Raw genomic sequence first — 22,129 nt, forward strand, 5'->3', positions numbered from 1 at the left:
AGCCTTTTCCAACCTCTGTGGTTCCATGACTTAGGAGAAAAGCTGCATCCCACGTGTAAGATGCTCAGTAAATACAAAATTTAGAATCGTTCAGAGGCATTTCGTTTTTCTGTTTGACAAACTCCCACACATTCCTTGGAATGTATTTTAGGTGCTGAGAGCATTCCCATGGACTGTTTGAGGCATATTCTGATATTTCTTGAAGGGTCCTAGAGTATACCAGACACACTTCAGAGCCGAGATAGAGCAGCCATGCTCCAGGAGAGCTTTGGCAGACAGCATTTCCCTGTCACTGACGGACATCGCTGCTGGCCTGCTCTGATTTATTGGGGTTGCAAAGTGCTTTTCATAGATCATGTGCTTATGGCATTCATGATCTCTTAATATTTCCAGAATGGGATTACCTTCAGAATTTATGGCAGCTAGATAACCTTTAATTGCTCTTTTTTTTTTTCCCCACACGGCAATAATATTTTTCCCAAACCTGTTCCCCAGTGGCCTTAAATGAAGCAGAAATGTGAATTAAAAGCCAGTTTCCCTGGCTCTGAGTAAAATAGTGTTACGTACTAGCAGATAACAGTAGGTGGCCTAAGGCTATTGCAGCGCTTGCTAGAAAACTTCCTTTTCACTTGCAGCAAATGCAGTAAGATGGGCAGTGGGTGCTTCACCCTCCTGTTTAGGCACCACAAAACCAGAGCCATTTGATGACCTGAGAAAGTCAGCCCAACACTGGTGGTGCCCCACAAGTGCTGCCATGGCTCTGCGCTGAGGCTGCTGCTTGGGGAACACGGGGACCATTCCAGAGCACCATTCTGCTGTAAGCTCTAAAGGGAAAGCTGTGACATCTGTCCTGCGGCCATCTGGGTTCTAAGCCTTGAGAGCCTGCATGAGAGTCCTGCAAGAAGTCTTCCTGTTGATGTTGCCAGAAGGCAGAGAGAACTCCTGGGAGACTCAATAGTGTTACACAATACTTACATTTCGGTGCATCAGAGCTTGAAGAATCAGCAGTACAAACAACAAACTAATTTGTCATGTTATTGAAGTTCTTAGAGTGTTGTCAGGGTATTATTGTATCCTGTTCGTTCTTGTTGTTGTTGTTTTGCTTTGTTTTGAGTAGGGCTGTGGAGTGTTGTTGTTTTTCTTCTTTTTCCTTGAGGCATTCAGAAGCTGTGATGTATCTAACGCATCTTCCCTACTGTTTTCCAGATAAAATTATACCAATCCTTTCATTTCCTCAGCTCTCATTTGGGCTCTGGAGAAACACTCCTTGTTTTTAGATCAGCCAGGTAATCTGTGCATCCTGCATTCATGGCTATAGGTTATCTAACTAAAGACTGCATGACTGCAAAGCAGTGCACAGGGGTGAGTTGCAGTCTTCTGTTCTTTAGTTAAACACTCCCACATTCCCAGAGATTTCCGCAACCTCTCATTGGCTCAGGTTGGGCTGTATTTTGCAGTTTATCTTCATTCCAACATTTCCTCACTGTGCTGCTATCTGATGTTGTTTCTGCATGCATGACAGCAGCGTAGTGTAAATGAGTTTATCTTAAATCAGATGGTTCAGGTGCAAGAAGTTAAGGGATTGCAGTATGCTGAGTGCACAAACAGCCCGAAGGAGCAGCGGTAAACCCTGCTTCCATCCCACCTGCTAGTGAGATCTAGGTTAGTCAAGTTCCATCTTTGTCAGACATCTGTACTTTGCACTTGATGTGTAATGAACTTTCTGACTCCCAAGGCACAGTACATTCCCATCTTCATTTCGCAGTCTGATCCTGATCCAGAACATCCCCACTGCTGTTCTTGTATGACTGACTGAACAGATTTTTAACAGTTATTAACACCAATTATTATAGCATTAGCACTGATCTCAATACACTCAGAAGTGGTCTGGAATGGAAGACAGTATTCTTGTAGCTTCTTTGGCAAAGTGCTAATTGTTTTGTTTCTAGAAGGGACAAATTTTTAGTAGCTGCTGTTTTTTTTTGTTGAGGGTGTAATTAGGCTAATTGTATTTCCATAATGACATGGTTAAGAAGAACTAGTTCTCTCTTTCTAAGTGATTTTGGATAGATCACAACTGTTTGGTTTGGCAAGGATGTCTCTTGAATCGTTTACATGATAATGAATGCAGAAGAAAACACCTACATCTGTACTGAATTTCTGTCCTCTATAAACCAAGTACTACTTCATGGTCTCCTGCTTCGCTTCCTTTATTCCTTTGTGATGAGAGCTGCTGTGTACCTGCATATGAATGAGGCAGAAGCAGCCATTGGAGCAGCTAGCTCCTGCCTTGAAGCTATGCAGGTCTTCCCTGAGCATGCACACCTGCAGTGCTAGCAGTATGTGTAATGAACAGTGTAAAGGAGCTCTGAGGCCCTTCCTCACACGCTTTCACACGCTGGCATAGACAGCGCATAAGTTGGCTCATGCCTACAGGGGTTGAAGCTAAACCACATAAACTCTGGTTGCAATTTACAACTTATTGTAGCTAAATTAGCAGCAAACAATAGCGTGGACGTTCAGCATGTTCTTCTAAATTGTTGAGTTGAAGTGATTGTCAAGCTCGGGACTAGAGGTTTTTTGGTGTCTTCATTAACAGATTCACAGGCACCTTTGGTTAACAGTAAAATGTGGTGTTGTGATACTGCTGGTGAGACTGTAGAGTAAGCTCTTAGGTCTGAATTCTCTCCAGCTCCCTGCAGAAATTGGACTTCCCTAAATAAGAAGCTAATTTCTCTTCTTTTTAATTTCCTCAGGTTCTCGAAGCCGGCACCAATGTTCTTAGATGATTCCTTCAGAAGATGGGCTCGTATCAGGGACTTTGTACCCCCCTTTGGAATTAAAGGACAAGGTAGGAGAGATCTACACAGCTGCTGAATCAAGAACATGGTTCTGCAGATGCTTTGCTTTCTTCTTGAAACGTTTGGTCGCATCTTTATTTTATAGTTGTTGCCACTTGTGTGCTTGTGTAACAAATAGGAGAAATCTATTCGGATACCTTGGTGGTGATGTGCGATACGTCCTGTCCTGCAGCTGAAATATGGCAGCAGGGGCTGCATCTCAGGTGTGCTGTGGGAGAGCCAGCAGACTGCAGCAGAGGCCTCGAGAAATAACCCTGGCAGCGCTGACTGCAGGAGGGCTCGCCCCCTTCTAATGGGCACACGAGGTGCACAAGGCTAGGGCATACTGCCTGACCAACGTGGAGGTGGGATTTGCAGATTACACACAATGTCAGCCAGACTTAATAAAAATCATTCCGTTAAACTGGATCCAAATGGAGAAATTCACCAAAAGGGGATGACGGAATGGCTCTGGCAGCCCTCATCCTGGATTTGTTGCCAGCTTGTATCACCACCGCAATGTTATGTAAATCTGGTGTTTTATATTGGATTTCCTCAGTTAAAGAGAGAAACAAGAAATTGCCATTATTTAAATGGCTGAGAGCTGAAGCCATGGGACGGAAACAGTTGAATGGGTTATTTTTTTTAATGCCCTCCTGGGATTGAATTTTGTGCCAAGTTTCAGTCTGGAGCAAGTTGTGTGTGTGGGAGGGTTGAATTATAAACTTCTGCAACCCGGGATTTCTAATGGCTGTGCTGACAGGCTGCGAGTCCTAGCGATGCGAAAGGCGCCCTTTCATGTTACACATCACTTGGAATTCTTGCATCAGTCTTTTCTGGCCGGTCCCAGGGGACGCCTCCCGGCTCAGCTGAGTGATGGGATAATGGGATCAGCACCTCATTAGGGCTTTCAGTCGGAGCGATCTGCTGATATCCAAACAACCTCGGCAGGCAGTGGGGAGATAAGTCACGTGCTGGTGTGAGATGAAGACAGTCCGAGCGGGATGTGCATGGGAAAACGCGTGGTCAGGGGGGCTGAGAAAGCGTAGATGGACATGGCTGTGTTGAAACAGATGGGGCAGGGTTTTGCTGGGTGCATGTGTGACGCCAGCAGCTGGGATTACCGATGTGAATCAACTGGGGAAGGTGCTGGTGTTTACAGAGCCCCATCGTAGCTGGTGTGGTAACGGGAAGATGTTGCTGAGAACTTTGGTGAATATTCTGTTCCCCAGTGTTTTCAAGTGACTGTGGTCGAGTCCAAGCGCAAAAGCTTTCTGTGTGAAATGCACTTAGAGGATGAGCTCACTTTCAGTAATGCTGCATATTCCAAGAAACTTAGAGAAACTTCTCTGTAGAGGCTTGGAAGTACCAGAGTTATGAAACTGAGAGACTCTGAGCAGCTTCAGAGATAACATGTTCTGTTCTCTTTCATTAAAGTTTCTTTCTGTTCTTTGGGCTTTTACATAAAAGGTCTTCAAACTCATAGCAGCGTTTTTCTTTGCTTTGTCTCTGGAAAATAAAAAGTCCTTTTCTATCCATTACTTGGTATTAACCGGTCCAAGAAAGAACTATTCTAACTTGCGGACTTTATGGGAAAGCAGCTTTTGATGAGCGTTGTTTACTGAGCTGCACTAATTTGGAGTCACACATCTGGATAAATCACATGCAAAAGAGTAGAAAAAGGTCAGGAATTTTAAGGGTGGGACTACTGCTCTGTAAAGGCGGTCATATCAAGAAGGCAGCATGCAGATCATTTTGACAGTTCTTTAGGGATCTTCATTTTCTTCAAAAAGAATCCGATTGCAAAGATGATTTTTCCATCTCAAGCTGATAAAAAGCATGCGGTAGAACTTAGAAAGCTTAACATTTGACATTTGTCAGGGAAGAATTCATCTTTAGTCCTTTGGCCATTATCTGATTTGGCTATTAGTGTGTGCAAAGGGTTTTTATGATCTAGATTTCACTCTCTCCGAGAAAAGCATTTGTCTTAAATAGACATAGAGTTCTTGTTGACTCCAATCCTTCCGTTCACCCAAGATTAAGGCCTGCTTACCTGATCCCAGTCCCCAGCTACTTGGGACAGAAGCAGAGCTGAGAACTTGTCCCAGTATGGGAGCCAATACAGCAGATTTAAGGCATCATTTCATTCATCATAGATGTCTGTAGACCATTTTGGGAACTCTTGCACTCTCTGTGTGCAAATGTGTCATATTTTTTGAAAAAGTGTGATGTATTTGCTTGTAGTTTTTAACCCCAAACGATCTCTACAGGTATCTGTTTGACCTTTAGTGAAACGATGCCTCTGGATTTCACACAGTTGTGACTTCTGCAGCTGGCTATGAATGTGTGAAGCTGGCTATGAATGTGTTCTTCCGAATCTAAATCAGGGTTTTCTAAATGACAAAGAATGATTGCTTTGTTAAACAGCCCACTGTCACATTCGACTGCACTTACTTTATTACTCAGCCTACCAGTGCCATGTTGGGCTTTGTACTCTCCTGCTGTGTGACTTGGCAGAACCAACAATAGAATGTGCCTCTGTGACTGCTTGGTTGCATTTCTATTAATAAAAGAGCCCCAAAAGCAGATGATCTCTTTGTACAGCCAGGTTAAGTCCTTGCCCTTTCTCCAAAAAAGAGAGTGGATGTATTTTGTCTTCCTACCCAGGAAGGTCACCCACCTGTGTGAGCTTCTGAACCTTTGAATGGATTAGGAATTAGAGGAGGGTGTTTTCTGTCCTGGTGGTGAACGCAAGGACTCTGCTAACTAGAGTTTGATAGGAGATGCTTGTGGGACGCTGTGCTGCTGCTTGTTTGTTGGTTAGCATGTATTCAACCCAAATAAAGGCTATCCTTCAGAGACGCCATGAAATTACTCAGCTTTAAGAGCTGTTGAAAAGATCAAACTGTAACAAGAAGTTGGAACTCTAAAAGCTGGATGGTAAGATGTCCCCTGGAGGACAGCTCAAACCCCAAGCACCCTCCTGTGTCCCAGGCTATTGTTTCAGAACTGGCTGCAATGTTGGAGTGCCTCCCGCATTCCACCATGTGCAAGGCTCTCATTTGCTTTTTTGGAATGATTCTTTCCCAGCACTCCCCAGGCCTGTTCTTCCAGCTTTTTTTTTTTTTTTCCTCTGAAGAACAAGGAGACTGCAACAATCTCAAGCTGTTAAATGAGTTCCATGGAAGGTTTTGACGGAGGTATGAATACGCACAGGCTGTCCATATGGTTGCAGAGTTCCTCTGGCAAGTGCACGGTTTTCAGGGTTAAGTTTGTCAATGAATAAGCAATGGAAAATTGTTTATAGTGTTAGTGAGCTTATTTATCCCAGAGGGCCTCCTCCCCAAATTTACCTCTGTAGCTAAAGCAAAAGGAAAGAGTTATTTGGAGAAGGGCAACAAACAAGGCTGGAGAAATACCTGACTATTAATAGAATTTCTCAGTACATGTGGCTGAAGGAATATAAAGGGCTTTCATAAGAAAGAGTAGCTAGTATCTGGCATCATCTCTGTGTAATGAGGATGGGAGTTGCTGCAGGGCTTTTTAAACTTAAGTGAAAACATATGGCATAGCATACACTAAAAAACTAAGCAAACATGAGATGTGTAATATCTCCTTCGTGCCTTCAGTCAGTAATGGTGTCGTTGCATAGCAGTAATTATAGGTCTTCTACCTTTGTTCCTGCTAGATTGTTTTAAGCAGAGAGGCAGCTTTGCTGGCCCTGCATTGGTTTGGTTTTGAAGGTGATGTTTATTTCTTAGGGAGCGGCTGTCGTGTTACCAGCTCAGAATTTGCTTTCACCAGCAATCCAGGAAGCTGTTTCTTCCCCACTGGAGTATGAGAATATTAAGAACGTATTTGAAGTGCTACGGATTTACTGACTGTAATATGCAGCACAGGCCAGTGGACTTCATATTTTCATCTGATACAGGAGGGACGTTTACTAGAGCACCAAAACTAGCAGATATATTGTGCAAGGATTAATTGTTCTCATGCTTGGTTTTATTTGAATGTTTTCCTTTGTGTGAATGCTGCTGGGAAGAACCATGGTTCAGTGCTGCCTACCAGTGCTTTCATTAGTCTCTCGAGGAAGAGGTCATTCATCTTCAGTGAAAATGTTGTTCTTGAGTGTGCAAAGATGGCATATCGAAATTTTATCAGGGAAAGAAATATTATTATTTTCTTTTGGGTTTTTTTTTTTTTTGGTTTTGTTTTTTTGGTGTTTTTTTCCCCCTTATGGAGAGGGAGGGATGTCATGTGATTAACTCTTCATATCATGAGGCTTCCACTTCAACCTGCTTGGCGTGAGCTGTGTTTTATCTTTGAGCAAACATGTTCGCTTGGTCATCATGACTGAAATTTACAACTGGCCCAAACTAAAGCTATCTGGAAAATCGGTCTTTCCCAACCCGCCCTTCCGGCTCTTTGCAGAAGCTGAAGTACTGCATGCAGATGCCTTTCCTACTTTTTGGCTGGATCCACCTGATAGTGAGATGTCTGTCTTCTGCTCTAATTCTCCAACTTTCTCTTGATTTTCTTACCTACACTCTGTTGAATGTATGGTTTTCCTGCAGTGAGCATTTTCTTATTTTCCATGTGTTCTTAACTACTGAGCAAGAAGCACAGGCATGCATAGCTGTTAATTCTGTTCTGAGTAGTATTAACACAACATTTTCTTCTTGAGTTTGATTGAAGCAGAATTCTGAACTGTTTCCCACTAGAATTTTACACTTGGCCAATATTGGTAATCGTTGCCATTATCACATGAGAATGTATCTGTAAAAATGTTGCTGCTTCCCCAGGGAATCTAGCTGATTATATAGCCTCAAGAAATTAAATGGGATGTTGTGGGGATGGGAGGAATGTTCAAGTTTCAGAAGAGGTAGAGGGCCATCTTTTTGTTACTGAATAAAGCCTGCAAAGGGAAGAAATCCTGAGGGTTTTGAGGTTAAATCAACCTTCACTCTTGAGGTCTCTTGAGGAAAGTATAACCCTCTGGTGAACTCCCTTATTTCAATTAAAAAATGGGTACTTTTTTGTTGAATGTGCTTAGGAAATAGCTCTTCTCCAAACCACGGACAAGCAAAAGGTGCTTGAGGGGGTTCTTGAGCCCCACGTTTGCAGTTAATTGGGTGATTCCAAAGTAAAGTTCTTCTCAGCAGTATTGAAGTACAGTAGAGAAGTGGACGTTATCTCTGTCTTTCACCTCTTAGAGGGAAGAGCAGGTGCTCTCTGGTTGTTTTAAGTGCTGTATTGTAATGCTTCTGCAAGGCTTGGGAAAATTAGAAATTGCTGTAGTAGTTGTTGTGGAGGTTTTTGGCCTTGAAGATGTTGCTTGTCCACCTGAGAAGTGGCATCAACAATGCAGCAATGAAAGGCAGAACAGTCCACTTTTACACCTATCTCTGTTTTTCCTCGCATCTTTTTGATAGCACTTAATGAATCCTTCAAGGTTTACTTTCATTTGGTATGGATTAGAGGCTGTTTGTGCAGACTTTCTTGCTACCCAGACGTCAGAGTTGAATATGGCTCAAAATGGTTAACGCGCGGCTATTGCAAAATGTTGCCCATTTTCTGGCATAATTGTTCTTTAAATTAACGTTCCAACTTTCCGAGCCGTGGGATTATGTTGGGAACTAAGCTTGTACTCTGAAAAAAACAAACTTTTGGTTGTGAAGAAAAGCTTGGAAAAAAAAAATCCCTGAAGGCTCTAAAACTACGATGTAAATCAAGAGTCCAAATGTTATGTATTTTATTTATATCTTGTTATAAAAAAAGACCTTAAGGGCTTTCTGGAGCTTACATTTACCACATGCCAGGATTTCCTAAAATTGTTAGGGAGGCTTTTTTTCTGTCTTTTGTTTTGTATTTTGTATCTATACCACACTAAATACGTGTCTTCTACTATGATTAAAAATCATCAATGGAAGTATTGTGATATTGGAAGCAGGGGTGGTTTTAAGTTCTATTGTTAAGGTCCATGTCAAGCAAACCACCTAAATCTGGCACAGCTATAACCTTAAGAAAACACTGCCTTGTGTTTACATACAAAAGCTGATCTGAGGACAGATTCCTGCAGTTTGTAGCTAACTGTGTTGGAGAGCCAGTTCACGTGTCAGCAATGTGCTTCGAAGTTCTGCAGCCTTTGCTGCTTTCTCTTGCATGGACATCACAAAGTTAGCCGATCAATAGAACGAATCGCTGCAAGGAATTTCACTCTCTTTGATTCCTGTGGTGTTCCCAGATTCTCTAAAATACAAATCGTGTTCTGGATGGGGTGTTCCTGGGACGGAGTATGTGGTGGGACCCGAGTCTGTGGCCTCATGATGGGTGCCAGGATGGCAAATCCTTCTGTAAAGCATTCCTCCATCTCCCATCCGTGCTGTTCCGTGACCCTAATCCATGCCCTTCAGGTTCTTATTGGTGGCAATAAGGGTATGGAGACTTGCTGATTTTACAGGAAGGTGTCTGGCATGGTATTTATGAAACATTACAGCCCCTTCTTTTGGCCATTTGAGAGCAGTCCAGCGTCCTTGCTTTTAGGGCAGGCAGAAAGTAGGTCCTGTGAGATGGCCACAGTAAACTCTGTGGAGTGAAAGGTCTCAGGTTTTTTAAATGATACTAGCAAGAGGCTTATGCATTAGAAACAACAGTGCTAAGTGTTGTTGACATTTACAGTGAAGGTTTCCACTCTTCCACATAAATAACAGATAAAAATGATAGAATTCAGACTTAGGCTGGCTCTCACTGTGTGGTCACTGCCCGCCTAATTTCTAACTATTTACTTTTAGTTTTTCCAAATGTCTGAAAATTTCAGGGTCAACCTGAAGTCAAGATGTACTTTAGTTCAGAGAAACCGTGCAGTCCTGAGTTGCTTTTGAATCTTATGCTATTATACAGAAAAGCTGATAGAATATGTCATGATAACTCAGGATTCTTAGATAAATGTGGTCAACTCCTCCTGTAGATGGGAGGAAAATGTGCAGAGTCCTATGGCTCTGTTTGTATAGTAATAGTGCATGCACAGTGGTTGATAGACAAATGAGTTAAATAACCTCCCTCGGTCCCCAGTAACCTAAATTCTCCATGACAAGAGAAGAAGTATAATAAACAGAAACTTTAGCTGTGGAAAACTGTCACAGATTGCATGCCCCAGTGATGTGTTCATTATTTAATACTGGGAGAAAGTGGAGGCTTTGGTGACTGTGCGTGCCCTCCGAGGAGCTGCAAGGACACAGCAAGGCCCCACTGACTCATTTGGAAGGAACACAAAATGATTCTTACCTGGCTTGGTGCTGGTGGGAGCCCCAGGAAGATAACTGGGAAACCCTTCTTTTGTACCTTGTCTGCTTCTCAGGGCAGGAGGAAGAAACGCACTTTGCAGGCTGCTATGTAGAGCTGAGGATGGCTTGTGTTATTTTAACTTCTCTTTCTATACAAAAAAAATTGGCTTAAAAGGCGTGTTTATAGGAAAAATCACACAAATACTAATAATTTGAAGCATTCATGCCCATGTCACTTGTCATATCTAGCTTGTTCTTGTATATGGGATTTTGATCCTGAGAGAAGCCACGCTGAGATGCATTTTGCTTCCAGGAAGGCTAACATTTGTAGCACTAAGGATGGCTATGCTGCCATTGCCCTTCTAACCAGAAATGCCACAATAATGATTCAAGGAATGGAACACATACCTGATGAGGACAGGGTGAAGTAGTTGAGGCTGTTCAGCCTTGAGAAGAGAAGGCTTCAGGGAGACCTGAGATCAGCCTGTCAGTATCTAAAGGAGGGCTGTAAGAAAGAAGGGGACAAACTCTTTAGGAGGATCTGCTGTGAAGGGATAAGGGGAAATAGTTTCAAACTAAAAGAAGAGATTTAGATTATATATAAGGAAGAAAGTTTTTACAGTGAGGTTGGTGAGGCATTATAACAGGTTGCCCAGAGAGGTGCTGGCTGCCCTGTCCCTGGGTGCACTGAAAGTCAGGCTAGATGGGGCTCTGAGCACCTGATGGAGCTGCAGATGTCTCTGTTCACTGTGGGGGAATGGGACTAGATGACCCTTAGAGGTCCCTTCCAATTCAAACGATCCTATGGTTCTATTATCATTGTTTTCCTACAGGCTGGAGAAAAGGTTTAGTATTGGCAGTGTCTGCCTTGAATTGCACAGAAGGAATAGAAAGAACAGTATGTGTGTAGTGATACTGCTGTTGTGTTTAGTGAGGCAGCTGTGAGTTCTGCTGGGTCAGAGCTGGCCCTTCTCTGAGCCCCTCTGATCTCTTCACTATGCCCCTCAGTTTTGCTTCTCCAGGCTTGTGCTGTTGAGACATGTCTGCTGGGCTGGCTGGAGTTCTGCACCAAACAGAAGTAGCTGAAATGTTTCCAGATGGGAAATGTCTCTCAAAGAGTGAGACTTGCCTGAATGGTGATGTGTCTGAGCTAATGAATTGTGTTACACCTCAGCTGGCTGTGTACCTTGGCCCTGGAAGCAGGAGATGAGTGCACGCATACCTGTTGCTTGTAACAGGAAGAATTTTTATCTTCTATCTTTTGTAGTACTGACAACATGTATACTCAGGCCCCTCCTGGCTCCTCCTTGGTGCACTCATACACCTTGTACACCTACCAGTGTTCCATTCCTCTCGGGTGCCAACCAGAAGAGAAGATATGCTGGCACCGTCTCTGCATCCGTGCCTTGCTGACACTGAGGGCATCTGGGCAGCCGTCATGGCTGCCACAAGCCAACGCTCAGCAGTGAAGTACCTTGTTTTGAGTTTCAGACAGCAGTTTTGAATGATAACACTTGTGATTTGTGCATCGTCCAAAACTCTTTGGATGCCATTTGTTGTTAGACTGTGGGGTTTGCTGAGGAAGTATCTCGCATTTAGCTATTTTTATCTTAGCTATTTATCTGAATGTCCTATTTTGTTTAGTTTGTTCGTCTTTTCTCACTGGGTGATGGGAATGGGGAACATCCCCATTCCAGATGCTGCCATATCCAGTCCTAAAGTAGTCATATTTAATTCCTGAACATTTGCTATGAAGGCATTTCTAATAAGTTGGCAAGATGAGAAAAACCACATTAGTGGTTCTTGATACAAAGGATGGCCTCTGAGAAGTGCAGAGTGTTGACCTTTGGGATGGTAGACCAAACCTGGCAGGAAAAAAGCGTGGTAGATGGGAGGTTGCAGCCTTGACTTGGGATCTTTTGATCTCTTTTTTTCTGAGAGTGTGGGAAAATAACCACTGTAATGTATACCATGTAGTAAGAGTCAGTGCAAGAGACAGGCCAAGGAGAGGGCTGTGGCGCCGTGCCATTGGAGGTCGTGACAACCTACTGCTGTTGCAGAAGACTTTGGGAAATAGCATTCCTGTTGGAGAGGGAGTTTGTTGTCAATGTCAGAAAGAAATCTTCAAATGCAGGAAAACAAAAACTGTTTCTGTTAGCAAAGGAAGTGACTTTTATCCTACAGATTTTTCTTTCCTTATTCTACTCCTGAATATTGCCTTCTTCTGAAAGTAACCCTGGCTCCCAGCTTGCAGCAGTTGGCAGGGGCTGTCAGTAACGCCGTGGCAGAAATTCACTAAATTGAGAGGAACTGTCTGTGGTTTTCTGTTCTTCACCTTTTTATGTCTGTCTTGTGTCTCACCAGTTTCTTGTCAGGCTCCAAGTTGTTTGGCACATTGGCTGCCTAAGTCTTACATGTTTGTCCTACACCCTTGTCCTGCAGTTTCTGCAGACTAATGGAGTGTAACTAGTACGTAAGAACAGAAGTCCTTGCTTAAAAGAGATGCCCAAACTGTGCCAAATGCCATAAGTAGTGTCTATCTGGAAAATAATCGTTTCTGTTCACTGTAAAAAATCACTTGATGTCAGTCTTTTCAATGGTACTTTGTCATTTTTAATCTTTCAAGAAATGAGACTTATTTACTCCTTTTGTCTAGTTGTTTCCTAAGCACTTTTGAACCAATTGACCGGTAGGGGGAGGATATGAGAGAAATTTGTAGTCTGTTAGGGAAAGTGCAAGGGGACTGATTGTTCACAGCCTTTTCCAGTGTAATTGAAGGTAAGAGAAGCCAGATTCAAAATCAGAAAATGAATGGGTCCCTATGAATTCAGGAGGACTGTGAACTCATAGAAGAGAATTTACTGATGGCTGCCAGATACATAGAACCTATACCTAGCGTATGAAATCCCTGATTGGAAAATAATTATATTTGAGAGAAATACTACATCTGTTTGCTGGCCCTACATTCAGTGCACTGCTCAGCTGTGTAAAAGCTTGAATGAAAGCAAGCATTGACAGTGGCGTTGGCTTTGCATGGCTGAAGTGTTTGTGGAACTGCAATTCCAGGGAAGTGGGTGTGAAACCACTGCCTTAAACTGGAGTGTGTCTGTTTCCTGGCACTCTCTCTGTGCAAGTCACTCGTGCATTACATCAAAACTTGGCCCATCATGTCTTCACAGACAGTTTGTGAAGATCATTGTTCAGAGAAAGTAGGTACACGCAAGTAAAAGCTGTTGTTCCTGATATGAACCTTGTTTCCTCCGAGTAACTGCTTCAGATGCTTTGCATCACTTTGTTTTTCATTTCTGTTAGAACTGAGAACTTCTTCCTAATGCCTTCTTCTTTCTCCCTAGATAATTTGATCAAAGCCATCCTGTCAGCAACCAAAGATTACCGTCTAACTCCAGCTCTTGACAGGTAAGATGAGACCTTTTAGAGTAGTAGCCATTGAAGCAGTTATTTTCCATGTCCTAAATAAACTTTGCCAGAGATTGGCTGTGCTTTGGAGGTGGATCAGGAGCTGGAAGCAGTACTTTTTCCAGTAAACTGTAAACTGTGAGAGGCCTTTTAAGTCAAACACAAGTGGGAAAAAGCCTTTACCTTTTGACTGTTTCCTAATCTTTTGTTTCCTATGGTGTCACAATACACTCTCTTGACTATTTTTCAAGTAAGTAAATAGCAAGTTTTCTATAAACACATTATTCTTTTTCAGCCTTTCTGACAAAGCAATAGGATCACAAGAACCTCTTAGAGGGAAAGAAGGATCTGGCTTGTTTTAACAAAATGTTTCATGAATTCCTTACTCTTAAGGCAGGAATGTGTGATTGTCCAAGCCTGTGCCAGGATGCGATAGCAGTACTCCAGGGTCCTGAGGTATTTGGATTGATGCCTTTGCAAGAAGTTCCTTTGATTCTTCAGTCCTATGGTAGAGCTTGCTTCTGAGACTGACATGTTTATGATCAACTTCCCAGCATTATTCCTGTAGTCTTTCCTATTCTTGTTTTTTCTGTCATTCCTTTTCTTTGCCCTGCAGTTTTGGTCTAGTGCTAAATCCTGGGTTGGAAGTACTTTCTTTCAGAAGCTGTCATAGGTTTTCACTGGGGCACAGTCTCTTTTGAAAGTCCTGTAGTGCTCTGTTCCAAGTAGCAGTGCTTCCTTGAACCCAGGCTAACAGTGCAGCTCCTGCTTTCTAAACACACTCGTTTTATTTCCTGGCCCAGCAGCCTTTCTCCCAGTGTGACAAAGTTCATGAGTTTCTCCAGCCTTTCCTCAGCTCTCATGTGGACTGTAGATCTTGCCAAATGTAGTTATGGTTGGGAGTTCATCTTTGTATTGAAAGTTTATTCTATTATTTGCAGTCCCTCTGCTAATTTAGGTTGCTTCGAAGTTTGCCAAATGAAGATTTGGGTATGCTTCCCAAAATGTTCTGCTGGTGTGATCATTAATGAATTTACAGTCCTGGCAGCAAGGAGCATCTGCTATTTTGGATTTCAGAAGCGTTGATGGAGCTACTGTTGAGGGAAGACTAGCTGCTTTTCCATCTTATCTCAAGGTCAAAACAGAGCCAACAGTTTCTTTCTGACACAGCTTCACTGTGCAGGGAGCAGGAGCCTGAGGTTTGGGTCGCTTCCTTACTGCTCACCATTCAAGGAGAAAGTCTCCATCTTCACCCTTTACTCTTCTCTTTGCAGCCACTGGAACAGGCCTGATTTATGGGCTGAAAAAATGCTCTGTTGTGACAGAGCTGGGTAACAGATAATAGAATCATAGATTAACAAATGTTACAAAGATCTCTGTGTCCAGTACCACTAGATGTATCTAGTCTGTGATGTACAAGGGGTCAAATCTTTCAAGTCCCTCCACATGTAGGCTTTCTGGAGCTTAGTAAGGTGATTCTGGGAGTAGGGAAGATGCTCCAAGTTCACCTTCTCTTTAGAATGGGGTTGCATTAACATTGTTGGCAAAGACAGTACAAGAAGCTATCTTTCCTTCCGTGACCTGCTCTGTTGTTCCCTTCACTCTCCTTGTACTGCTGATGTTTAGGATAGAGTAGTTCTGTTGCAAGCAACCTACAAACATCATTGAGTTCACCTGCCTGAGCCCTTCATGGCTAACTGAAAGTTGAAGCATGTTATTAAGGGCATTATGCAAATGCTTCTTGAACAGATAAGCACAGGACATCAACCACCTTGCTAGGAAGTCTGCTCCAGTGTCTGACCACTCTCCCAGTAAGTATTGTTATCCTAATACCTAGGCTGAGGGCAGGCTTTAAAGTAAGTTTTTCTCTTAACCTAGGTCATTTTAGTCACCTCATTTGCAGAGCTTCCCTCCCACTGAACAGTTGTTCAGGCACAGCTCTGGAGCAGCAGCACGAGAGGCCGAGGAGTAGGGATGGGTGGGGAGGGTGAGCGCATCTGAACCTATTGAAACAAGCATTCATGTAACCACATGCTTTCCCAGGGGAAGGGTGGGAGAGGCAGGGGAGATGAGGTCAGAGCAGTGCGTGAGAGCATAGGAAGGAAAGAGGGGATTAGGGCTGTGCGGTGGGGGATCTACACCAAGCCTGCAGTCTTGTCCCCACCCAAGCTTCTCCATTTCTGTCCCCCTTCACAAAAAATATCCCTTTGAGATGTTAACTTCACATACGTCCTAGAAGCCCTGAAAGTGAACTTGTTTGTTTGACTATCCCTGTGTCAAAAGGGCATCCTGATGTACCTTTCCTGACACAATGTACTCGACTTGGTGCTGAAATGAGGCAAACTCAATCCTTCCGGGTATGCGTACACCTTTCATCATCCCAGAGCAGCTTTGTCAACTCACTCCAACTAATCCCTCCATTGTGAGCAGAGGGTTTTGTTAACAACTTGCAGCAGCTGGAGGGCATGTGAACAAATGCTATAGTTCACTTCTGTAACAGTGCAAGTGATGTCCTGCTTTCTTAGTTGTTCTCCATGTCATCCTTATTATGGCACCTTTGTGTTGTAGAGCTTTTGATGTCATGCTTCTACTCCAGGGCAGGAGGTAGGTAAAGTTGCAGTCGTCTCTGCGATGGTAGTTGGAACTCTGCTCTGAGTTTTCCTGGGGAAAATCAGACCATTTTGTATTGCTTCCAGGTGGTAAAGAAGGAAAACAGCAAATTTGAGTTTATAACACAGTATTTACCAATGCAGTATATAAAGTAATGAGGAAGGAACTTGATGGAGCAGAAGTGCCTGTGTCCCTCCAGGCTGATAGCACTGGTAGAAGCAGCAGCAGCCGGATCAGACAGGCATATGCTAAGCCTCCCTAAGCACCAGTTGCCCTCAAGATGTTTTTGTTTGGTTGTTTTTTTTAAATTACTGTTACATCTTTCCTCAAAGCATTTGGTTCCAAAGTTGCGTAGAGGAAGGCTTTGTGGTTTTTTTCCTTTTACAAATCCCTGAAGTGCTCTGACAAGGGAGGAAGGGGAGGCAGGAATGGCTACGATGCATGCATGTGCTTACAGTACTGTATTGTTCCAGAATGTTGACGTGAATCCTAGTCTTGGTATAGATGAACTCAAGCTCTGAGCACATGTGTCAGAGGCTGCACATCTGGCTTCAGCTCCCAGCTTGGGGCTTTAGGGAATGCCTTTCTGCTCTAGAAAGTCCATGACCCTCCTTCATACCACCCGGGTAGCAAATTGGAATAGGGGCTCCATTTGATGATTCAGTACATGAGCTGTTCTGGAAAAGGCTTATGGGATGGACATGATATGTGAGCAAACCAAAAAGTGTTTGCACACCTTTTAGGAAAACCATTGAGCTATGTAACTGATGCTGCCTGCACCGTGTGTTTCTTTAGCCAGAAACTTGCCTGGAGCCAGCAGTTCAGCTGCACTGATGCCAAGTGTCCAAACTACTGGTCAGAATGTGGGATCGGGTGCCTGACACTTCCCTGCCCAAGGCTTCTCTCTCACAATGCCACTAGGGTGGCATTATAATCTTCTCACTGTCCTACAAGATGGCTGGCATTGCAGGGAAAGTGTGTAAAACACTTCTCAAAAAAAAAAAAAAAAAAAAAAGAAAAGCCATTAGGAGATCAGAGACTAAACCTTCGGTTCTAGGGGGAGAGCGATGAATAAAGAGAGAATGATGTCCTGTACTGCAGTGACAATGAAATATGTTCTATACTTTCAGTTAGTAACTGTGAAGATGTTAGTTGGCAATTATGTCTTTTTAAATCAGTAAGCCCTGGATAGTGTTTAAAGAGTTAAATGAGGCGTTCTCTTTATTATTGCTGTTTGCTTTTTAACCCTTCTTGGAATGTTGAGTAGGACAGCAAATGTAAGAGATATGGGGTGACAGTATGTTGATGAGCTTGGTTTTGTAGGAAAAATGCTGGAAAGTTTGATCTAGACCAGAGCTAGGCTGGCAGCATAATTGGTGTCGGTTATCTTGGGTTTTGTGGAAATAAAACCTTTTCATGTAAGTGGGATATTTTTTAGATAAGCTGGAAGCTAGATAAAGGTAACCTTTGTAAAGACAGGCATTAGTTATTTATCTCTGTCCAGCATTATGTTCCATGCAATGTCTCTGTAGATCTATCAGCTTTCTAGGAATGGAATATGACACACAGCTTCTAAAAGTCACTGTCAGGGCTGAGAATTATTTCGTTAGTGAACTTCCCATGCAAGTCTGCTGGCAGGTATTCCCAGTGCCTAAGGCTGATCTGGAGGAAATGTGAAATTGCACTAAACATCTGCTGCAGCCAAAAAGTGGGGTTGTGAGGAATAGGAGGAGTGAGTGAGTCTCGACCTTTCTGTAGAGCTCTCTTTTGAGCAGTGCTCCTTTACTGGAGCCAAACCAAAAATCAGGCATTGCAGAGGTGATGACGCGGAATCTGCTTGCAAGATGAGAATTGTGTTCCGCCAACCAGTGACTATAAAAGGAACACTGAAACAATGTACATATACATAAAATCTCTGTACAAAAGGGATGTTTTTGAGCAGCGTTAGCTCCGCATGCTGGTGTTCCAGAGTCAGTGCTTCAGAGGTCTGGGGAGAAGCTGAAAGCAGTTCAGAAAGGTAGTGCAAATGTGACTCAAGATCTAGGAGAGCTGCCATAGCATGAGGCATGTGACGAACTTGATTCAGTTTGTATGGTCAAGAGAAAATTAAGGATGGGCTTTGATCATTCTACAAGTGCAGTGTGGGAACAGGGCCATAATGAGAGGCTGCTTGTACAGCTTTGGCTGATGGAACTGGTGCTTCCCTCATGTGTAGCTAATGCTCACCAGTCCGACCCAGGGCTGCTCATCCACCTCCAGGCAGTTGTTTACACACAGCAGTCTGTCAGGAGGAGCATCACGTGCACATGTGGAAGGGGCTGCTGACAGTAGATGGTGCTTTAATTTAGCAGACGAGGGAAGGATGTGCTCATGTAGTTTGAGGCTGGAACAAACACATCTGTATCTGAAATTGGTGAAAGCAAGTGGGTAGAGGGGAGCGTGTGTAACTTGTAGCTTTTAGATTTTAGCATGGTATTTTTCATCAAAAACTAAAAATAAGACGAGTCATCGCTTGGAGACAGCTGGGGAAAGAAGTTACTGTATTTCACTCAGTGCTCTGTTGGTCAGGAGGAGAAACTTCCTTATCATAATCATCCAACATGGTTTTTCTTATCTGAAAGTTTACCCGTCCAGGACCAAGCTGTTTTTGTTTTCCCTCTTGCAGCATCTTTTCCTTACAGGTTGTGACAAAAATGTTCCCTTTGTCACGTAAGTGCCTGTTGTTGGGACAGGCTCATTCTCTTGTTTCCCTGCCACAATATGCCTCCTGAACCAGACCTTGCCCCTGCTTTCTCCTCGTCACCAGAACTGTGCCAGTATCTGTAAAATTCTTCCTCTGCTGTTGGATTTGATCATCACAAACATCTCCACTTCCTTGGCCCTTAGGGACACAGGCGTGCGTCTGTCTTCTTGAGGAAGTGTTTTCTCTGGGAAAGACAGCTGTTCCTGAGTGCTTTCTGGGTGCTGCGCTGTTAATTGTGTGCAGATCTCCAGCTAATGGCTGTCAGCAGGGTAACCCTCAGTGGTTTGCTGAATCTTTCAAGTGCTCTCCAGCCCTGCTCTGCTGAGACAGACCCCACATCAGCAGAGCTTTCCTCGTGCTGACTCTTCAGACACATCTCAGTGGGGCCAGGAGACAGCCTGGAGGAGACCATTCAGCTGTGCCTGGGGTAGGATGGCCCCCCAGCAGAGATCTGCTCTAAGCAACTGATTGCCTTGGACCCTTTCCTAAGAAGGTTGTGCAGACACGTATTCCTGCAGTGAACTACCAGAGCTGGAGGCGCGGTGCCAGAAGAGCCAGCTGTGTTTGGGATTAGATGGCTGGAAAGAAGTCTTCTCCCTGTCTTCAGAACGAAATCACTTTATAACATCTGCCGCGGAGTTCTTGTGACTCATGGTTCCACGAGAAACCGTTCTCTTCCTTCTCTTTCTGTGTCTCAGTTAATTAAGGTTATTTTCCTTCCCGTTCTGTCGATGTATGCGTTTCTTCCTGGGGAGAGGACGTGGGCAGGTCCTTTTTCTGTCCATTAGTGTTTTTCCATTGCTTGAGTTCTCATGAGAACAGTGACAAAAAAGCACTCAGCAAGGTGAGCACAGCCCAGATAACCTGACAAGGATTAGCTAGGAAGAGGACTTCCTCACCGAGCCTTTGCCTTATTGTTTTTTCAGTGCTAAGTGAATAATGAGGAGGTTTAACTAAACAGATGGGTTAGATTCAAGCCAATCTACCAAGGGTTTTGGGGAGAAGACATGCTCGTCCCAGTGGCCCATCTCATCAGACCACACTTGGGGGGAAGTGTTGAAAGCAGTTTATCACGTGTAATGCCTGGGCTTGATGGGGTGAGATAGGGATCAAATGTATCCCTGTCCTCTCCTTAATCCTTCATATTCCAAAAAGTTTCCTGGAGTTCTCAGATAGATGCAAACTAAATATATGCAGCTCTGTGTTTGAAGTCATGCTATAAAAGTCATCTCTTCCCTCTGTGCTTCCTCCACAGTCTCAGCTGCCGACGATGTATTATTGTGGGAAATGGTGGAGTACTTGCCAATAAGTCATTGGGGTTAAAAATTGATGACTATGATGTCGTTGTCAGGTGAGTCTTTGGCATCACGGTTTTCTTGTCACGTATGTAGTTCCTCTATCAGTTGACATGCTATGCAGGTGAAGGTCTAACCTGCAAGGAGAGGCAAGATCCAATGGTGTAAAAGTATTAACTGACATGAGGAAAATAGAAGACATAAACGTTTAAGTTACAAAGCATAGAATCATAGAATTGTTTGTGTTGGAAAAGACCCCAAAGGGTTGAATGGTCCAAATTCACTGCAGTGAACAGGAACACCCACAGCTTCATGAGGTGCTCTGAGTCCCATCCAGCCTGACCTTGAATGTCTTTTGGGATGGGGCACCCACCACCTCTCCAGGCAACCTGTGCCAGTGCCTCACAGTTAGGAGGGGAAGAACTAGGAACTGTGCAGCATAGCATCTCAGGACACAGTAAACCTCCACAAGTGAGGACCCAGTAATGGTGCAACAGGAGTAGATGAGCCTTGGAAGCTGTGAATGCTTTGCCTCTGTTTCACTGTGGGTAATGATGTTGAATAACGGAGCAGAAGTAGAGTGGTATGAAGTGGAGACGACTGCAGTCGTAATTAGGACTTTTTTCTTTTGCTGAGAACTTGGGTCACCACCTGAAAAACGTGCTGATATGGGAAATCGTAGGTCTGGTCGTAACTCATAGTAATTAATCTGTCAGGTCAGGGAGGTGTTCTGGGTGACTGGAGATTAACAAACATAATACCTGTACTAATGGAGAGTGAGAGAGTGTGTGTGTGGGAGGGAGGGGGATGCACTCTGGGGAGCTGCAGACCCATTTGTCTGACTGGGGAAAAGCGCAGAGCTTTAGAGCAGGTTCTGAAGTGTGAGTAACCAAATATTATGATGGAAAGTAGGAAAAGTGGGATAAACTGCAGTGTGAGTTTATAAAAGGAGGTTTAACTTAATCTAAGGTGGTGTCATTTTTCCTTAGTAAGATAACCGATTTCATATCAAAGGGAATGTAACTGATCTCAGAACTTTAGACAACCATGAGATGTGGTAAATGGCAAATTCTTAGCTAAGGTGGAAGAAAGAAAATGATTACTAAAAGAATTTAAGGCAAAGAGAAGAAGTAATTTTGCACGGTGCATGTGAGGAATGAATAGAACATAGTATAATAAATACCTGCTCGACTCTGGACAAAAACCAAGAAGGTCCTTTTCAGTCCTTTGTTCCTGTGAACCATTGTTTTCCCAGCATTGCTGTGCACAGGCCGAGTGCTGCTCAGAACAGGACAGAACTTTCACAGCCTCAGTTCACTCTGCTATTTGTGGCTATCAAAGAGCTTGTACTGCTCGTCATAGTCTGGTGACTTGCAGTGATTTGAGCTGAATTAATGTTCAGTCACAGCCCCTTCTTGCGCTCAGGCTGTTCACAAAGTAACAAGAGAACAGTTTCAACCTGTCTCTACCGGGCCACCCACTAGAATTTATATCTACTGTTTAATTTCAAAATGAGAAGTTCAACCCTTTCTCCCATGTCAATAAATCTGAGTATTTGCAAGCTGAAAGGATAAGAGGGCTGCTGAGCACCTGTACTGGTTGCAGGTTGGATAAAGGAGAGAAAAGTCAACTATGAAGGTTAAATGAAGCCAGGTGGCTGGAAGTGGGACTGGAGGAGGTGAGAGCAGACTTCTTCTTAAACTTATCCTCCTGCTTTCCTTGCTCCTGAGTGCAAGGAAGCCCTTTCTGTACAGCATCCTTTTTTTATGAGTTGCAAAGCTCCTTTGAAGAACCAGATTTTGGAACCCAGGAGGTGAATTTTGAGGGGAAAAAAACGTAATGCCTTTATGGACAAAGGAGTGATCCAGCAGTGTATGGAGATTCGTGATGCATTGCATGTTACCACGTGAGGAGCACTAGTTGCAGCAAGCATTTTTTTAT

The 22,129-nt window shown here is 43.5% G+C and overlaps 1 protein-coding gene across 6 annotated transcripts in view; it reads left to right on the forward strand.

The window, feature by feature from the left end:
• ST3GAL3 (ST3 beta-galactoside alpha-2,3-sialyltransferase 3) overlaps nt 1-22,129 on the forward strand; it is a 144,794-nt gene that overhangs the window by 82,922 nt on the left and 39,743 nt on the right. For all 6 annotated transcript variants that reach the window (XR_006168880.1, XR_006168879.1, XM_042819251.1 and 3 more), the window contains 3 exons: nt 2,757-2,851; nt 13,477-13,540; nt 20,149-20,244. Coding sequence is in view for 4 of the 6 variants with exons in the window: in XM_042819251.1 (XP_042675185.1) it covers nt 2,757-2,851; nt 13,477-13,540; nt 20,149-20,244 (255 nt within the window). In the remaining 2 variants the exon portion in view is untranslated. The remainder of the gene's footprint in view (nt 1-2,756; nt 2,852-13,476; nt 13,541-20,148; nt 20,245-22,129) is intronic.

Source organism: Centrocercus urophasianus, unplaced genomic scaffold, assembly GCF_019232065.1.
Source record: "Centrocercus urophasianus isolate 14NV4802_14NV808 unplaced genomic scaffold, USGS_Curo_1.0 seq_18, whole genome shotgun sequence".
NCBI lineage: Eukaryota > Metazoa > Chordata > Aves > Galliformes > Phasianidae > Centrocercus > Centrocercus urophasianus.